At 53.3% G+C, this 18,390-nt stretch overlaps 1 protein-coding gene across 1 annotated transcript in view; it reads left to right on the top strand.

The window, feature by feature from the left end:
- The first annotated feature begins 11,684 nt into the window (after nucleotides 1-11,684).
- The window catches only part of ENG (endoglin), a 42,984-nt gene continuing 36,278 nt past the window's right edge, over nucleotides 11,685-18,390 (top strand). The window contains exon 1 of the mRNA XM_032165202.2: nucleotides 11,685-12,114. Coding sequence (XP_032021093.1) covers nucleotides 12,048-12,114 — 67 coding nt within the window. The 5' untranslated portion in view covers nucleotides 11,685-12,047. The remainder of the gene's footprint in view (nucleotides 12,115-18,390) is intronic.

Here is an 18,390-nt window from a genome sequence, read left to right as displayed (position 1 = left end):
CTCACACATCCATTCTGTCTCAGGATGAAGACAAAGTAATAAGGAGGCGGTTTGGTGGGTGGGTCCTAGTTCTTTATCATCTACCTTATCTTTATTTTGATCACAGCTTCATTCATCCGGGTGAGTCCCAGTTTGTGAAATCTAAGCTGATTCAAATTGTCAAACGATTCACCACAGAATCACTTTATCCACGTAAACAATACCTACCCATCATCTCTCTCCCTCTCTCATCTGTCTAGATGCAGATATCCTCTTTGCTGAAAACTTGGAAACACAAAAAGTTTTAAAGCCCTGAGAACCGCCACCCCGTCTTTGCCACCGTAAACCTTCCTTTGGGAATTTCTTTCATGCATGTTCGCTTGTTCTGCAAACATTGCTGGAGCACCTGCCGTGCCAGCAAGACAGAGGCTCAGAGGCCCCTGGCCTGCTGTGATATGGCTTCCAGCATGAGGAGAGACCTGTGTTCGCAACATCCCATCAGACCCACGCAACCAAGACCAGTTCTGGGCAGCTGAGTGCACCAAGCTCAGAGGAGACTTAGTGGTGGGAGGTTCCTTGAGCCAGAGTTCTGGGGCAGGGCCCTGAAGACACCTGGGAGTTCACCACAAAACAGAGGGCAAGGAAGGACAGAGGGAACAGCTCTGCAGAGCCACAGAGGTGAAAAGGACCTGTGGGTGTGGGGAGAGCTGAGACCTCAGAGGAGGGCTGTAACGCAGGCTAGTGGGGTCGCGGTAGCAAGAGACAAGGCTAGCAGTGTACGAACCAGACTCACAGGGTTTCGAATGCCGATCCACGTATCAGGCTTTTCTCATAAGGGCAATGAGAGGCTAAGAAAGAGGTGTTTTGTGGTTGGTTGGTTTTTTGCAACAGAGTCTTACTCTGTCACCCAGGCTGTAGTGCAGTGGTGCAATCTCGGCTCACTGCAACTTCTGCCTCCTAGGTTCGAACAATCCTCCCACCTCAGCCTCCCGAGTAGTTGGGATTATAAGTGTGAACCACCATGCCCAGCTAAGCAGGGTTTCACCATGTTGGCCAGGCTGATCTCGAACTCCTGACCTCAAATGATCTGCTTGCCTCGGCCTCCCAAAGTGCTGGGATTACAGGCATGAGCCATTGCACCTGACCAAGAGGTGTATTTTTGTGTGTTTTTTGTTTGTTTATTTGTTTAGAGACAGGGTCTTACTCTGTTGTCCAGGCTAGAATACAGTGGCACAATCATAGCTCACTGCAGCATCAAACTCCTGGGGTCAAGTGATCCTCTTGCCTCAGCCTCCCAAGTAGCTGGGACTACAGGTGTGCACCACCAGCCCCAGCTATTTTTTTTTTTTTTTTTTTTTTTTTTTTTGAGACGGAGTCTCGCTCTGTCGCCCAGGCTGGAGTGCAGTGGCGCAATCTCGGCTCACTGCAAGCTCCACCTCCCGGGTTCACGCCATTCTCCTGCCTCAGCCTCTCCGAGTAGCTGGGACTACAGGCGCCCGCCACCACGCCCGGCTAATTTTTTGTATTTTTTTAGTAGAGACGGGGTTTCACCGTGGTCTCGATCTCCTGACCTCGTGATCCGCCCGCCTCGGCCTCCCAAAGTGCTGGGATTACAAGCGTGAGCCACCGCGCCCGGCCAGCCCCAGCTAATTTTTTAAATTTATTTATTTTATTTGTTTATTTTGAAATGGGGTTTCACTCTGTCACCCAGGCTGGAGTACAGTGGCGTGATCTCAGCTCACTGCAACCTCCGCCTCCCGGGCTCAATTGATCCTCCCACCTCAGCCTCCCGAGTAGCTGGCACCACAGGCACACACCACCATGTCCGGCCAATTTTTTGTTGTTGTATTTGTGGTAGAGACGGGGTTTCACCATGTTGCCCAGGCCGGTCTCAGACTCTTGAGCTCAAGTGATCTGCCCACCTCAGCCTCTCAAAATGCTGAACTTATAGGTGTGAACCACCACGCCTGGGTTAATTTTTATTTTTTATTATAGACAGGGGTCTCACTATATTGCCCACGCTGGTATTGAACTCCTGGCCTGAAGTGACCCTCCCACCTCTGCCTTCCAAAGTGCTGGGATTACAGGTGTGAGCCACCACATCTAGCCAGTTTTTGTTTCTTGTTTGTTTGGGTTTTTTTTTTTTTTAATGAAAATTGGAAGAAAATATATACTGAACACCCATATACCCATCGACATTTAGCAATTGTTAACATTTCCCCATACTTGCTTCCTTGTTTAACTTTTGCCAAAGTATTGTATTTTTATTTATTTATTTGAGACCAAATCTCACTCTGTTGCCCAGACTGGAGTGCAGTGGCGTGATCTCGGCTTACTGCAACCTCCGCCTCCTGGGTTCAAATGTTTCTCATGCCTCAGCCTCCCAAGTAGTTGGCACTACAGGCACACACCACCACACCCAGCTAATTTTTGTATTTTTAGTAGACATGGGGTTTCACCATGTTGGGCAGGCTGGTCTCAAACACCTGCCTCGGCCTCCCAAAGTGCTGGGATTACAGGCGTGAGCCACCATGCCTGGCCTTGCCAAAATATTTTAAGTAAATTACAAATATGAGAAAAATTTACCCCTAAAGTATGACCAAAGGCTGGGCACTCCACTGCACTCCAGCCTGGGCAACAGAGTGAGACCCTGTCTCAAAAAATAAATAAATAAAAATAAAATAAAGTATGACCAAAAATGAGAACATTTTCCTAAATAACCACAACTCAGAGTTCCAATAACACTAAATTCACACTCCTGCCACTCTCACACACAGTCATAATAGCTAATACTCAGCCCGTGTGCAATTTTCCCCAGTGTCTCCAAAATGGTCTTATAGCTGGTTTGTTGAAACTTGCATGCAATCCAGGACTGCACATCGCATTTGATTGTGATGTTCATCAGATCTTATTTATGTATTTATTTATATTTTTGTTGAGACAGTCTCGCTCTGTCACCCAGGCTGGAGTGCAGTGGTGCAATTTCAGCTCACTGCAACTTCCACCTACCAGGCTCAAGTGATTCTTGTGCCTCAGCGTCCCAAGTAGCTGGGACTACAGACGTGCACCACCATGCCTAATTTTCGTATTTTCAGTAGAGACGGGGTTTTATCATGTTGCCCAGGCTGCTGTCGAACTCCTGGCCTCAGGTGATCTGCCTGCCTCAGCCTCCCAAAGTGCTGGGATTACAGGCATGAGTCATTGAGCTCAGCCAAGATCTCTTTTAATCTAGGACCACTCTCCCCCTCTTTCTGTGAAGGAACCAGCTGTTCTGCAGAGAATTCCTCCTCCTACATTCACCTGTCCCTCCTTATGGTGTTGTTTAACTTGCACCTTTATCCTTCAACATTTCTGTAAACTGGAAGTTAATTGTAAAGTCTTCGTAGAATCAGGTTAAGCCTTTGAGACACAAATGCCTAATAGGCGAGGCTCGTGAAGGGTGTTAAAACCAGACAGGAAGGTCAGATCTGCAGCACTTCCAGCTTTGGTGCATGCATGAATATCCCGGGGTGGGGGGGTCTTGTGAAACAGCTGATTCTGATTCAGCAGGCCCAGGTTAGGTGGTGACACCCAGGCTGCTGCTCTACGGCTGATACGGTGAGGAGCTTAGGGAGATCCTGCTTAGCGGAGGGAGGGCCAGAGGGGGTCCCGTGGAGGCAGGAGCTCAGGGAGGAGTGTGGAGGAGGAGGGGACCCCTCCAGGGTCAGTGAGTGCTCACCCCCACTGGTGGACTGAGAGTTGGGCGTGGTGTTGGGTTGGATAACGTCAATGCTGTCACACATTTCTTATCTCTAGGGACACTCCAGGCAGTGGCTCGTCCCAAGGTGCTGGAACATTCTGACCAGCCAGTGGGATTAGAGCTTCTATAACCTGGGTGCTCCCGGGCAGGACTCGTTTGGCAGTGGCCTCAGATGACCCCTGCCCCCCACCCCCCCGCAAAGACCGTGCCTCCAGGTCTTGGCCTCGAGGGCCCTGAGGGCCTGGGCCGGAGGCGCTGAAGTGGGAGAGGAAGGAAGTGGGGAGCAGAGGAGGCCAAGGCTGTCGCCTCCCAGCCGCTCTAGGGGCCTCGAGTAAACAGGAAGGCCTGGCGACTCCGCGAGGGGGGGCTTTAGAGGAGTGGGGGCCAGGAGCCCTATTGGACACGTGCAGCCTGTGCGCACAGGGCTCCCTCACTAGGGAAGTGGGCCCAGAGAGGCTGTGCGGTTGGCCCCAGGCTGCACAGCAGCAGGTGCAGGGGGTGAGACCTTCTCCCCGTGCCCAGGGGTTCTAGTGAGTGGGCTCCTGCATGGGTTACCATGGTGGGAATTTACACTGAAATAACAATAAGCCAGGCTCGGTGGCGCACGCCTGTAAACCCAACACTGGGAGTGCTGGGTGAGTCCCTTTCCCTCTTGGGCCTCAGTTTCTCTTTCTATCAGCTCAGAGTCCTTACAACTCAGAGGTTCTAGAATCCTGGCTCAGTGGAATCCTCTGTCTCCTAGGGGGGTTTTATGGGTTCTTTAGCTCTGGGGGGGTGTGTTTCATCAGGAAGGCCAATTTCACCCAGGATTTGGAGGCTCCAGCTCCCAGGGCCCCTTCCTTGGGGAAAGAGAGGGTGACTTTACGGGACTCTGCTCTTCTAGAACACAGTAGGGTCTGGCGGGACGTGACCAAACCCTACGGGAGTCATTCCCCCTCTTCAGAGACCCTGTCCCTGGGCTCGGAATGCCCCCAACACCCATACCCTGGGGACTCAAATCATCGCCCATGAGACCTTGAGCCGTATAGCCTAGTGGCCAAACCCACTCATTGATTCACAAGCTTCTTCAGCACCTACCAGGCCAGGCACTATTCCTAGCGATGGGGATTCAGCAGCAAACAAGGCAGAACCCCAGTCCTCATAGAACTTCTGTTCTGGAAAGGAAGACAAATCAATCAACAATATATAGTGTGTCAGCCGGGTACGGTGGCTCATGCCTGTAATCCCAGCATTTTGGGAGGCCGAGGATGGTGCATCACTTGAGCTCAAGAGTTCGAGACCAGCCTGTCCAACATGGCAGAACCCTGTCTCTACTAAAAATACAAAAATTAGCCAGGTGTGGTGGCAAGCACCTGTAATCCCAGCTACTCAGGAGGCTGAGGCAGGAGAATCCGCTGGGAGGCAGAAGTTGCAGTAGGCCGAGATCATGCCACTGCACTCCAGTCTGGGCAACAGAGCAAGACTCCGTCTCCAAACAAACAAACAAAAAAACAATATCTAGTGTCAGATGGTGCCACGTGGGCCCATTGCTAGTGGGAGGAGAGGGCCGTTTTAAATGCGCTGCTCAGGGAAGACCTCACTGGCCGTGTGACATTTGATCAGGGATGAGGGAGCGAGCCCTGTGGTGACCTAGGGGAAGAACGTTTCAGCAAGCAGTAACAGCAGGTGCAAAGGCCCTGGGGTGGGCATGTGCTTGGCACATTTGAGAAAGAGCAAGGAGCTGGAGTGGAGTGGGGTGGAGGTGAGCAGAAGGGGAGGCTGAAGAGGGGGCAGGGAGAACCTCATTGGCCTGAGGGGCTTTGGCTTTGACTCTGAGGGAGACGATGGCCAGTGGAGGGTGCTGAGCAGAGCCAGGATGGAATTGGACTCAAGCTCCCTTGATAGCAGAGAAAAGGCTGGGGGCAAGTTGGAAGCAAGAAAAGGCTCAGTGAAGGGACTGGGGACTGTGACATTCCAAGAGGGAGGTGGCTGTGGGTGGTGAGAAGCAGCCATATTCCACAGTCCTTGGGAATCTGAGGGAGGGCCTGCCAGATTTGCTGTGGCTTGGATGAGGGCATGAGAGAAAGACCCAAGGTCAACCCCAAGGCTTGTGCAGTAGGAGGAGGTCAAGGTCTGAGATGGAAAGACTGAGGCAGGAGCAGTTTGCAGAGAAAGAACAGAGCCCAGTTTTCAACGTGTGGAGTCTGAGATATGACATCCAGGGCCCTGGAGCCAGGGGGAGTTCTGGCTGGAGACATACAGTCGGGAGCCCTTGATATCTAGATGGTATTTAAAGCTGTTGTCTGGACAAGGTTGCCTGGAACAGGCCTTCTCAAACGTTGACGTGCACACGATTCCCTTGGGGATCTTGTGAAAACGCAGGTTCGGATCCAGCAGGTCTGGGACAGGACCTAAGAGTTTGATTTCTTTTTGTTTTTTGTTTTTGTTTTGAGATGGAGTTTTGCTCTGTTGCCCAGGCTGGGGTGCAGTGGTGCGACCTCGGCTCGCTGAGATCAACCTCCACCTCCCGGGTTCAAGCAATTCTCCTGCCTCAGCCTCATGAGTAGCTGGGATTACAGGCGCGCAACACCACACCTAATTTTTGTATTTTTAGTAGAGACAGGGTTTCACCATGTTGCCCAGGCTGGTCTCGAACTCCTGACCTCAGGTGATCCACCTGCCTTGGCCTCCCAAAGTGCTGGATTACAGGCATGAGCCACTGTGCCCAGCCCTTGCATTTCTTCTTATTAAAATGTTTTCATTTTTCATTTTTTATTTTTATTACTTATTTGAGACAGAGTCTCGCTGTGTCAGCCAGGATGGAGTACAGTGGTGCAATCTCAGCTCACTGCAACCTCCACCTCCTGGGTTCAAGAGATTCTCCTGTCTCAGCTTCCTGGGATTATAGGCACCCACCACCATACCTGGCTAATTTTTGTACTTTTAGTTGAGACGGGGTTTTGCCATGTTGGCCAGTCTGGTCTCAAACTCCTGACCTCATGTGATCCACCCACCTTGGCCTCCCAAAGTGCTGGGATTACAGGTGTGAGCCACCACACCCGGCCCTTCATTTTTTTTATTTGAGACAAGGTCTTGCTCTGTCACCCAGGCTGGAACACAGTGACGTGATCACAGCTCACTGCAGCCTTGAACTCCTGGGCTCAAGCAATCCTCCTGCCTCAGCCTCCTGAGTAGCTGGGACTGCAGGCTTGAGCCACTAAGCCTGGCTCAAATCTGCATTTATAAGAAGCTTCCAGAAGAAACAAGACCACACTTTGAGTAGCAACAGTCTAGGGCATTATATTTTATGGCCAAGACTCGTTGGTGGGTAACAAAACCAACAGATGAGCTTGTGACGAGTAGTGAAAGAAAATGCAACAGGTTGGGGGTTACTGGAGGGCATCACAGCCGCAAATCTATCTACAGGACCACAAAATGCTTGTTTCCATTATTTGAGTCTGAGTCCCAAGGTCTGTGCTGGGACGTGACGCCAGGGTCACAAAGGTTTGAGAAAACCTGGCTTGGGAGTGAGGGTAAACAGAGAAGGAAGGGGCCAACGACCAACCCTGGGGGAACAAGGAGGAACCAGGGAGGAGACAGATAAGGTGACCAGGGAGGTGGGAGGAAAGCCAGGACAGAATGTTCTGGAAGCCAAGGGAAAAAGGCCTGGATTTCAATTATCCTCTGCCTCTTCCCAGCCCTGTGGCCTTGCAAACCTGAGCCTCAGTTTCTTCCATTGTAAAATGCCGACATGACAGCCTCAGCCACTGAAGTGGCTGTGAAGTGGCACTTGGCACAGGGCCAGGCAAGCTCATGGATGGTGGCGCAATTCCAATTCTTGTCTTGCCCTTTGAACTCCTCTAGACCAGCAGGCTGCCCTCCCCTTTTGCAGATGAAGAAACTGAGGCTCAGAAAGTGGAAAGATCTGGCTGGGTGCGGTGGCTCATGCCTGTAATCCCAGCACTTTGGGAGGGTAAGGCGGGTGGATCACTTGAGGTCAGGAGTTCAAGACCAGCCTAGGCAACATGGTGAAATCCTGTCTCTACTAAAAGTACAAAAATTAGCCGGGTGTGATGGTGCATGTTCCCAGCTACTCGGGAGGCTGAGGCAGGAGAATTGCTTGAACCCAGGAAGCGGAAGTTGCAGTGAGCCAAGATCATGCCACTGCACTCCAGCCTGGGTGACAGAGCGAGACTCTGTCTCAAACAAACAAACAAACAAACAAACAAACAAAGATCTTGCCTGAGGCCACCTGGCCAGTGTGGGGCAGAGCCTGGGCACCCTGCTCCGCCCTGTGGGTCTGGCCCTGATGTTATCAATGGCCCCTGGCTCCAGGCCAGTGCTGGAGACGGTCAGCCGCCTGGTGGGTCCCTGGGGGCCGCCTGAAATTCCTTCAGTGGCCAGTGGCCAGGGTGGACGTGCTCTGTCCTTTCCTGCAGCCCTGGCCTTCCTGGCCAGCCAGGAGGAAGAAGGAGCAGAAAGTGTGCATCTGCCCTCTGTGGGGTCCAGGCACAGGGGCCTGGCCATCAGCCATGCGTCTCTCGGGCGTGTGGACAGACGGCACCTGAACACATCCGTATCAGTCAAAGCCCCGGCAGGAAACAGATGGCACGTTCCAGTAGGATCATTGGAGGAGAGTTTGGTGAAGGGTCTGTTTACACAGGTGTGGTCGGGGTGTAGGGAAGCCCCAAGGGACGGTGCAGAACCCCAGGGCTGGCAGCGGCGTGGGCTGTGACCACCCTCAGCCTGAAGGGGCCAGGGGAGGAGCTGAGTCCACAGCCGGACAGGGCTGGGTGGAGGGGGTCCCCAACAGGACCGTGGCCTTCAGTGGAGGGAGGCCACCAGTATGCAGTGACCCTGCAGGGAAGGGGCTGGAAGATGGACCCTCCTCCTCCTGCCTCCTCTGATCTCTGCAGCGGTGGGCTGGGGTGGGGAAGCAGATGTGTCCCACAAGAGGGAGAGTGCAGCTGGGGGATATAGAAGACAGCTACCCCAAGGCCTGTGCCCAGCAGTGAGGCCATGTGGCCATCAGGCTTTCTAGGGCAGGAGACCCAATGCAGGACTGGCCTTTTCTCCTGGGAACCAATGACAAGGCCCACTTCTCTGGGCCTCCATGACCCCCACCCCTGCCTTGACTTCTAGGGTCCCTCATGCTTTCAGCAAATCTATCTCAAGAGCCAAAAGGCCCTGGGCTCTGTGCTGGGGACACAGCAGTGCAAAGAGTGTCAAAGTCTCTGCCCTCGTGGGGCTTCTAGTCAAGTAGAGAGATACATGCAGATGGCTGCACACAGGCTTAGGTGTGACGGGGAAGGTCAGGGTGCTGTGGGAACCAGAGGTGACTTCCGCTTCAACCCCAACCCACGGTGGTCCCAATCTCTTCCTTCCTCCATGAGGTGTCTGGGGTCGGGGCCCCAGTTCTTCCTGGAGTCCATCTGGAGTCTCTCCTGCTTTGTAGAGAATCCATTGGGTCTTGTTTACAACGTGGATGGGGACAGACTGTGCAGTGTGGAGGGAAGGGGAGGGAGGAAGGTTTGGGAAGAGCCTCCTGCAGGGTCCCTGTCACTGCCCCAGATGTCCCCAACACCCTGTGATACCCGCAGCCCCTGCCACATCTGTCCCTCACTCCAAACTCAGTTCAGGGGGTGGTGGCGGGGAAGGAGGTGAACTTGGAGCCAGGCAGCCCTGGGGTCACCACCCGCCAGCTGGGGTTCCTCCTCTGTAAAGTGGGGGTATAACGGTACCCACCTCCCGGGGTGGCTGTGAGGATTCAGAGCTGATAAGGTGAACGCCTAGGGCGGGCCCTGGTGCAGAGAGAGTGCTCAGCCCCTAGGGCTGGATTAACTGTCCCTGGGGCACAGATCTTGGTCTGGGGCCTGGGGAAACCTCACAGCCACCCCTGAACCCTCACTGAGACACCCTTTGTCTCGCAGTGCCCATGGCCTCGTCTCTGAGGTTACAGGAAAAGGCAGAGGAGATGCCCTTCTCAGGGTAGCCCCCTGGGAGAGGACACTCTCTCGACCTCACAGCCATGCTTGGCTGCAAACTGGCCAGGCAGCCACAAGGCTGGGCAAGCAAAACTATCCCCAATCACCACCCAAAGAGCCACACCAACCCTCCCAGCCCCTGTGACAGCTCCCGCAGAGACAAACACACGGCCTACTCTTGTCACCGGGGCCGGCCAATAAACACGGAGAGGCCAGGCCTCAGACCCCGGACAAACATCCTCCCTCCAGAGGCACCCAGGGCTTCAGCCTTCTCCTCCCTCCCTGGGCTTCAATTTCTCCACCTGTGACCCAGGGCAGGTGGATCCAGGGAGAAGAACCTTCTGGCTCCATCTCACCATGGGTCCTGGCAGCACACAAAGATTTGCCCTCTCAAAGCCCAGCTCTGCCAGGGTCCTTCTGCTCAAGAACTCTCCATGACTCCCAGTGGCCCTAAGGACAAAGTCCTGGCATTTGAGGCCCTCCCAATGCAGGGCCAGACTCTGCCTCTCCAGCTTCCCGTCCCCACCACACCCCTGCTGGTCTCACGGTGGTCCGACTGCTTCCTGCTTCTGTGCCTTTGCTTAGTCTGGCACCCCTGCCTGGCATGCCTTCCTCACCCCTTCTTCTCCCCACCCCCAACTCACCCAGTCTTTCAAAGGGCAGGCCTAAATACCAGCCCCTCCAGGTGGCCCAGACTTCCTTCTCTGAGCTTCCATGGGCCTGGCCCTGGGTGCTACCTTTGAGTAGTCCCATGGTGGGTACATAGTAGGTGCGCTTACTGTTTGCAGAATGAACACGGGACAGTTTGGGGACTGTCACCCTGCTCAGGGAGCACTGATGGGGAAGCATCTCCTGTATGTCCCAGGGCTCAGTGCTGTAGTGTCCTGACCCTCAGAAATATCATAATGGCTTGGCCAGGAAGTCATCGTGCCCCACTTTGCAAACAGGGGGCGCTGAGAATTGAGGGGCCTTGCCCAAGGTCTCATGGCTCAGAGCAAGCCAGTAGGTTTTGAACCCAGGGCCACATGACTTCAGAAGTGCCATTAAAGTCCCCATCGTTTGGAGCTTTTTTTTTTTCTTTTCTTTGTTTTGAGACCAAGTCTCACTCTGTCACCCAGGCAGGAGTGCAGTGGCCTGATCTCGGCTCACTGCAACCTCCGCCTCCTAGATTCAAGTGATTCTCTAGCCTCAGCCTCCCAAGTAGCTGGGACTACAGGCACACGTCACCATGCCCGGCCAACTTTTGTATTTTCAGTAGAGATGGGTTTTCACCATGTTGGTCAGGCTGGTCTCGAACTCCTGACCTCAAGTGATCTGTCTGCCTCGGCCTCTTAAAGTGCTGGGATTATAGGCTTGAGCCACTGCACCCGGCCTGGAGCTGTGTTTTGTCCGTGAAGGATTTTCCACCCATGAAGGGGTCAGACGTGAAGTGTGTGGCCCTGGGCAGTTGCTCTGAGCCCAGAGACGCCAGCCCTAGCCGCCTTGCTGTGCCACTTTGGGACTTCCCTCCCTAGCCTGAGCTTCAGTTTTCCTGCCTGTTAGGCAGCCCCATGTCAACTGCACTTAGTAGGCCGGGCTTGGTGCCTGACAAGACATGAAGTGGTGGAGGTGGGCAGGATCCCAGCACTACCATCTTCTTGAACCAGTGATCTCAACACATCGGATCTCTGTTTCCTCATCTGCAAAATGGGATCAGTGAGCTCAGGTGGGTCACAAATTCCACACGAACTACTTTAGCCAAGACCAGCCCCCTGAAAGGTCCCCTCGGTGGGCTGTTAGGGTGATTGTTTTCATCTGTGGGGCTGCCTGATGCGTCCCCACCCACCAGCCTTGGAGAGGGTGGGATGGGAGGGTGGGGTGCGTGGGGAGACAAGCCTAGAGCCTGGGCCCTCCCACCCCACTGCCCCCCCCATCCCAGGGCCCCCCACCCAGTGACAAAGCCCGTGGCACTTCCTCTACCCGGTTGGCAGACGGCCTGGCCCAGCCCCTTCTCTAAGGAAGCGCATTTCCTGCCTCCCTGGGCCGGCAGGGCTGGATGAGCCGGGAGCTCCCTGCTGCCGGTCATACCACAGCCTTCATCTGTGCCCTGGGGCCAGGACTGCTGCCGTCACTGCCATCCACTGGAGCCCAGCACCCCCTCCCCGCCCATCCTTCGGACAGCAACTCCAGCCCAGCCCCGCGTCCCTGTGTCCACTTCTCCTGACCCCTCGGCCGCCACCCCAGAAGGCTGGAGCAGGGACGCCGTCGCTCCGGCCGCCTGCTCCCCTCGGGTCCCCGCGCGAGCCCACGCCGGCCCTGGTGCCCACCCGCAGCCCTGCCCTTGGACACTGGATAAGGCCCAGCGCACAGGCCCCCACGTGGACAGCATGGACTGCGGCACGCTCCCTCTGGCTGTTGCCCTGCTGCTGGCCGGCTGCAGCCTCAGCCCCACAAGTAGGTGTCCAGGGGACCCGGGGTGGGGAGATTCGGCCTCCGGTGCACGGACCAGGCCCCAAGTATTCCCGGCCTCCTTCCTGTATCCTGAGCTCACGCCCAGCAGAGCCATCCTTGGGGCTTTGGAGGGTCACCAACCCTCCCAGTTTGCTGAAACTAAATGGTTATGCAGGACTTTCAGTGTTGAAGGCCTCGGGCAAACTGGGCTGACTGTTTCACTTTAACCCTGGTCTCTGGCATCTGCTCACCCAGCTGTGTTCCATTACTCCCCGGGAAGCCTAGGTCCCAGAATGCTGTGCAGCCACGGGAGAGTTTCCTGGCCTCTCTGGGCCTTGAGTTTCCCCATGAGGAATGGATGGGAAGGAGGGTCCACAGCCTGGGCTCTGAGCACCGAGCACCGGCTCTGGGTTCAAATCTCACATAGGTACTTCCTTGTGGTGTGATCCTGGGGTCTGCCTTCGGGCCTCTGAGCAAAGTGGGGATGAGAACAGACTTCCGTCTCAGAGTTGCTGAGGAGGTGGGTGGTGAGGGATCATTGCAGAAAGGGCTCTGGCAGACTGGCCACTTCTGTGTTGTTTTATTTTTAGCTTTAAGTTCCTCCAGCTCACCTTCCCCAGGGCCTTTGAGCAGCTCCTAAAACCCTTTGAACAGGCCAAGGCTGCAGGGCCCTGCCCTGCCTCCCTCCCACCTCCCTGATCCCCAGGAAGGGTGCAGGAGTGGGTGCCGGCCAGGTTAGGGGTTCTGCAGGGCTCCTCGGCCTGGGGCCTCTTCCAAGGGGTCATGGCCTCTGCTGCTTTCTGAAACTGACCAGAGGAGGGGCGGTGAGGAGCCAGGGACCCCCAGCCCCATGTCCCACTCCCTATCCCTCGGCCACCTCAAGCGCTGGCCGGTCCTGTGGACATCCTTTGACCCACTTGTGCATCCAGGGGCTTCTTGATGGATCTGGGGGAAGAGGGGCAGAAGCGAGCTAAGAGTGTGGGGAGGAAGGGGAAGGAAAACAGCGGTGGGGCAGCCAACTTCTCCTCACCTCCCCACCTGACGGCATTTTAGAGTCCCTGATTCTGGGTCTCTAAAGCTCTGCCCACCACCTGATTGATAGGAAACTGAGTGTCAGACATATTAAGTGACTTAGCAGGGATTTGACTCCCGGCCTGCGGCTCCCTAAATGTTTGCTCCTAGCAAGGCGTGATAGGGCGAATCCTCTTAATGCGGCTCACAACGACCCTGCAAGATGGCTGCCATCATCATCCCCATTTTACAGAAGAGAAAATGGAGGCTCTAACCTGCCAAGTTCACATGGCTAAGACGGAGCCCCTACCTAAGCTCCAAGATCTCCCTCCCTCATATTTCTCGCTGTAGTAACACTGTCTTCCTCTTAGTCATTAGAGAAAGGTCCATGCAGACATTTAGGGCCTGGTTTTAAAGGATCAAAGGCAGTGATGTGCTGGTAAATAATTAACAACGGGGTGGGGAGCTCAATTTGTAGCGTCTGTGGATTTCCACAGCGTTAAGTACTCCCACCTGGCTGACTTCAAGCCACCAACTCACCAAGTTTGGAGCTGGGAATCAGTGCCCAGTAACACCTGGCGGTTGGTTCTCCAGAGTCTCTGCAGGCGCAGATCACATCGAGAGCAGAGATGACAGTCAGGGATGTAAAACCATTAGGAAGAAATGACTTTGGACATTCATGACCTTTTAAAAATATATAGTAATAGCTATGTAACAGCCAGTTGGAAAAGCTCCTGGAAACCTATCCGTCTGCTCCTGTGAGCAGGTAGGAGCTGGTCCCAGTGCACCAGGGGTCACAGGCTCAAAGGTACAACAGACCATCAACCCAACTCATTTATGGTCTGGGAAGCTGAGGCCCATGGAAGGCAGAGGGGAGCCTGGGGCCAGGGCCTGGAACCCAGATCTCTATGCTGGGGGTGGGGGTAGGAGTGACCCTGACATCCTAGAAATGGGTCTAGAATTTGGGGGCACCACTTGGAAGAATCTCCTAAAACTGTACCTTGCATGTGACTTGTTACCCTCACAAATCAACCTTCAGAAGTCAGCCTTCTAGAGTTACTCGTCCAACTCTGTAAAGATGTGGGCCATGGGTACCTGTAACAAAAACCCGGTAACTGGAAATGATCTAAATGTCCACGAGCAAAGACGGTTAATAAATTACCACACAATGGAATATCATGCAGCAGGCACCAAGAAGGCAGAGCCATATGAACACTGCCGTGGACGGGTATCAGGGACACACTGTTAGGTGCCCAAACAACAATAATTCCATTTTGGCAACAATCAAATAGTAATAATGTACAATATGCACAGAGAAAATTCTGGAATAGAATTTTCTATTTAACCCACTATTACTGTTCTCTGGTCTGGAGTTTTCTCTGTGGGACTTTCACTTTCTTTTTTAAATTTTTTTGAGACAGAGTCTTGCTCTTGTCACCCAGGCTGCAGTGCAATGGCACAATCTAGGCTCACTGCAACCTCCGTCTCCTGGGTTCAAGCAATTCTCCTGCCTCATCCTCTCGAGTAGCTGGGATTACAGGCGCTGGCCCCACACCCGGCTAATTTTTGTATTTTTAGTAGAGACAGAGTTTTGCCATGTTGGCCAGGCTGGTCTCGAACTCCTGACCTCGTGATCCGCCCGCCTCAGCCTCCCAAAGTGCTGGGATTACAGGCGTGAGCCACCGTGCCTGGCTGGGACTTTGACTTTCTAAGACACACTTTCCTGTCATTTTGCGTTTTTTTGTTTTGTTTTGTTTTAAGAACAAGGAGGCCGGGTGCAGTGGCTCACGCCTGTAATCCCAGCACTTTGGGAGGGAGGCTGAGGCAGGTGGATCACCTGAGGTCAGGAGTTCAAGACCAGCCTGACCAACATGGCAAAATGTTATCTCTACTAAAAATACAAAAATTAGCCAGGCGTGGTGGTGGGCGCCCGTAATCCCAGCTACTTGGGAGGCTGAGGCAGGAGAATCACTTGACCCTAGAAGGTGGAGGTTGCGATGAGCCGAGATCAAGCCCTGCACTCCAGCCTGGGTGACAGAGCGAGACTTTGTATCAAAAAAAAAAAAAAAAAAAAAAAGAACAAGCATGTAGAGATTTTTTTTTTAAAGCAATTAAAATTAACCCTATAGCTGCCTCAGCCTGCCCCTCAAAAAAAAATAGAGAAAAGGGAAAAAATTACCTCGGAACTCCTTTATTGATACACGTACTGTTAGTATGGTGGTAGATGGCTTACTAGGTTTTTTTCCTAACTTTTTAAGCTACTTTTAATCCAGATGGGCCCACATTTTGGGAGTCTTTTGTCTACTTCTTTCAAACCAGGTCTCCATGTTGTCCTGTGGACTCCATGACCATCCTCTTGCAGTTCTGGAATATTCTGTCCCATCAACTTGTCACCGTTTGCTTAGCAGACCCCTTATTGTTAAATATTTAGGTGGTTTCCCCTTTGTTCTAGTTATAAATACTACCACAATGCACAGTTTTGGTACATGCACCTTTTCCTGTATTTTGGATTATTTCTTGTGGATTGCGTCCAGGCAGCAAGGTTGCAGGGGCTCGTGGCCTGTGCTGGGCGGCTGGGATTGAAGAGTGTTCCTGAGTGTGGACGATCCTTTGCTGGAGGACTTGAAGTCCCCATGCTGCTGGCTGTCTGTGTCGGAGTCTGGGACTTGCTGCACAAGGGTCAGTGGTGCAAGATCGAGACCACAAACACCCGTCTCTTAGAGGCTGTGTTCCCATTTGCTAGAAGGAAAAAGAGGCTGGAGTAGGAGCCGTGTGAACCAGGAGAGGGTGGGGTCCCCAAGACACGGGGGACGTGACCATTAGCATTCTCCCTCACCTCAGCCAGACAGATGTGACCCAGAGGGACAGAAGGACTTGCTTGTGGTCACGGATGTGTTGGTGCTGGGCCCTCTGGCGACAGAGCCTTCGTTTGCCCCGGGGCTGGAGGTGGATCTGGGCAAGAGTGAGGCGGCCACCTCTCCTCTGTCCCCATGTCAGGCATAGTGCCAGCTCCTCCTTGCCTCTATCCCCAGTTTACAGATGAGAAAATTGAGGCTTGGGACAAATGACAGGTCCAGATTTCAACTCCAGGCCGTCTGCTTCCAAATTCAGCTTCTTTTCCCCACAACTTTTGTGGCCCGAATGCTGGAGACCTAAAGAACTGTTTACCCTGGCTCTGGGACCCTGCTTCCTAGTTGCAGCCCAGGCTTTGGGGCACCAGCCTTGGAGGCTGAAGGGGACCCTCATCCAGGGTTCAGCTGGCTTCAACCCCTGTGGCAGGAGTGGGGGTGGGATAAAGAGATGATATAACAACTGACATTTATTCAGCACTTACAGGATGCTAGACGCTGCTCTAAGCGTGGTATGTGTACTGTCAGACTTAATGCTTGCAAAAGCCCTACAAAGGAGATACTCTTTCCCCATTTGACAGATGGGGAGACTGAGGCACTCATATAACTCAGTCAGGTGAAGAAAATTTTTTTTTTTTTTTTGAGACGGAGTCTCGCTCTGTCGCCCAGGCTGGAGTGCAGTGGCGCGATCTCGGCTCACTGCAAGCTCCGCCTCCCGGGTTCACGCCATTCTCCTGCCTCAGCCTCCCGAGTAGTTGGGACTACAGGCGCCCGCCACTGCACCCGGCTAATTTTTTGTATTTTTAGTAGAGACAGTGTTTCACTGTGTTAGCCAGGATGGTCTCGATCTCCTGACCTCGTGATCCGCTCGCCCCGGCCTCCCAAAGTGCTGGGATTACAGGCATGAGCCACCGCGCCCGGCCAGGTGAAGAAATTTATCCAAGTAACACTGCCCTGAAATGAGCCACTGGGGCTTGAGCCCTGGACCTAAGCACTGCAGTGTGCTGCTGCAGTGGAGAGGATGAAGATCTTCCTGTTGCCTGATCTTCTCCCCGCAGGCACTCAGCCTTTTCCCTGGTCCCCATAACAGCCCTCCCATCCGGGGCACAACCCCTGGGACCCTGCCTTTACCTTCGGCAGCCCCATCTACGCCCTGCCCTCTCTTCCTCCTGCCTTCATCCTTAGGTGAAACCTCAGACTGTCAGACCCCTAGTAGAACTTAGAATATATCTTATCCACCCCTCCCTCTTCCCCACCGACTAGCCATGGGGAAACAGTCCCAGAATGGTGGGGGGACTTGATGTGGGTCACCCAGCAGGTCAGAGGCAGCCCTGACCAGCCAGTTCCACAAATGGATGTTTGTAGTGTTAGAAACAAAATGCTTGTTCCTCAGTGCTGCAAAGAAATAGCACTTGAACATAAATTTAATTTTCTCAGCAAGGCAATTTTTACTTCTATAGAAGGGTGCAATTCCAGAATGGAGTAATGGCGAGAGCACTTCTGAACAAGGGAGGGGAAGGGGTTCTTACTCCTGATGCAGGTAGCCCCTACTGCTGCATCATTCCCCTATCGGCTAGGGTTGGACTGCACAGTCTAAGCTAATTCCAATTGGCTATTTTAGAGAGAGCAGGGATATGAGCCAGAGTGGCGGGGTGAGTAGTTTGGCAGGAAGGATGGTTAGGAACACGTAACTAAAGGTGACTTAGGTCAAAGCAGGTGACCAGGGGTGAGTGAGGTCAAAGCACATGACCAGGATGAGTCAAGATGGAGCAGGTAACCAGGGGAACAGATGTGAACTACTGATTACAACTGGTGGAAAAGGTTGTTACTGAAACTACGAGGAAGTTAAACTTTAAAATGGAGGACAAAGAACTGAACATACTGACATACTGATTCTTTGAAGAGAAATCTAGAACTCGCTGTATCCAATAGCAGAAATGGATGTTTGCTCGGAGCCCTGGACTAACTGATTGGGACATGGAATGGTGTGGACTCTCCTTGTCCTGGAAAAACTCACTGTCTGCTGGGAGTGCAGACACACCGACAAATCAAAACAGCACACCTGGACATGTATGGTTCTGGTTCTCCAAAGATATCCAAGGACGGATGCACCTAAGAAAGGAGGGACTGGCTTCAGTGAGATTTTCAGGACAGGGTTTTGCAGGATGAATAGAAGTTGGCTAGGCGCTAGGCACGGTGGCTCATGCCTGTAATCCCAATGTTTTGGGAGGCTAAGGTGGGAGGATCACTCGAGGCCAGGCGTTCAAGACCAGCCTGGGCAACATAGCGAGACTCTTTCTCCACAAATATTTTCAAAACTTAGTTGGGCATAATGACTCATACCTGTAGCTGCTCAGGAGGCTGAGGCAGAGGATTGCTTGAGGCTAGGAGGTGGAGGCTACAGTGAGCTATGATTGAG

This window comes from Hylobates moloch, unplaced genomic scaffold (assembly GCF_009828535.3).
Source record: "Hylobates moloch isolate HMO894 unplaced genomic scaffold, HMol_V3 SCAFFOLD_10, whole genome shotgun sequence".
NCBI lineage: Eukaryota > Metazoa > Chordata > Mammalia > Primates > Hylobatidae > Hylobates > Hylobates moloch.
Note: the sequence above shows the minus strand (reverse complement) of the source record. Positions and strands in the feature narration are given on the sequence as shown.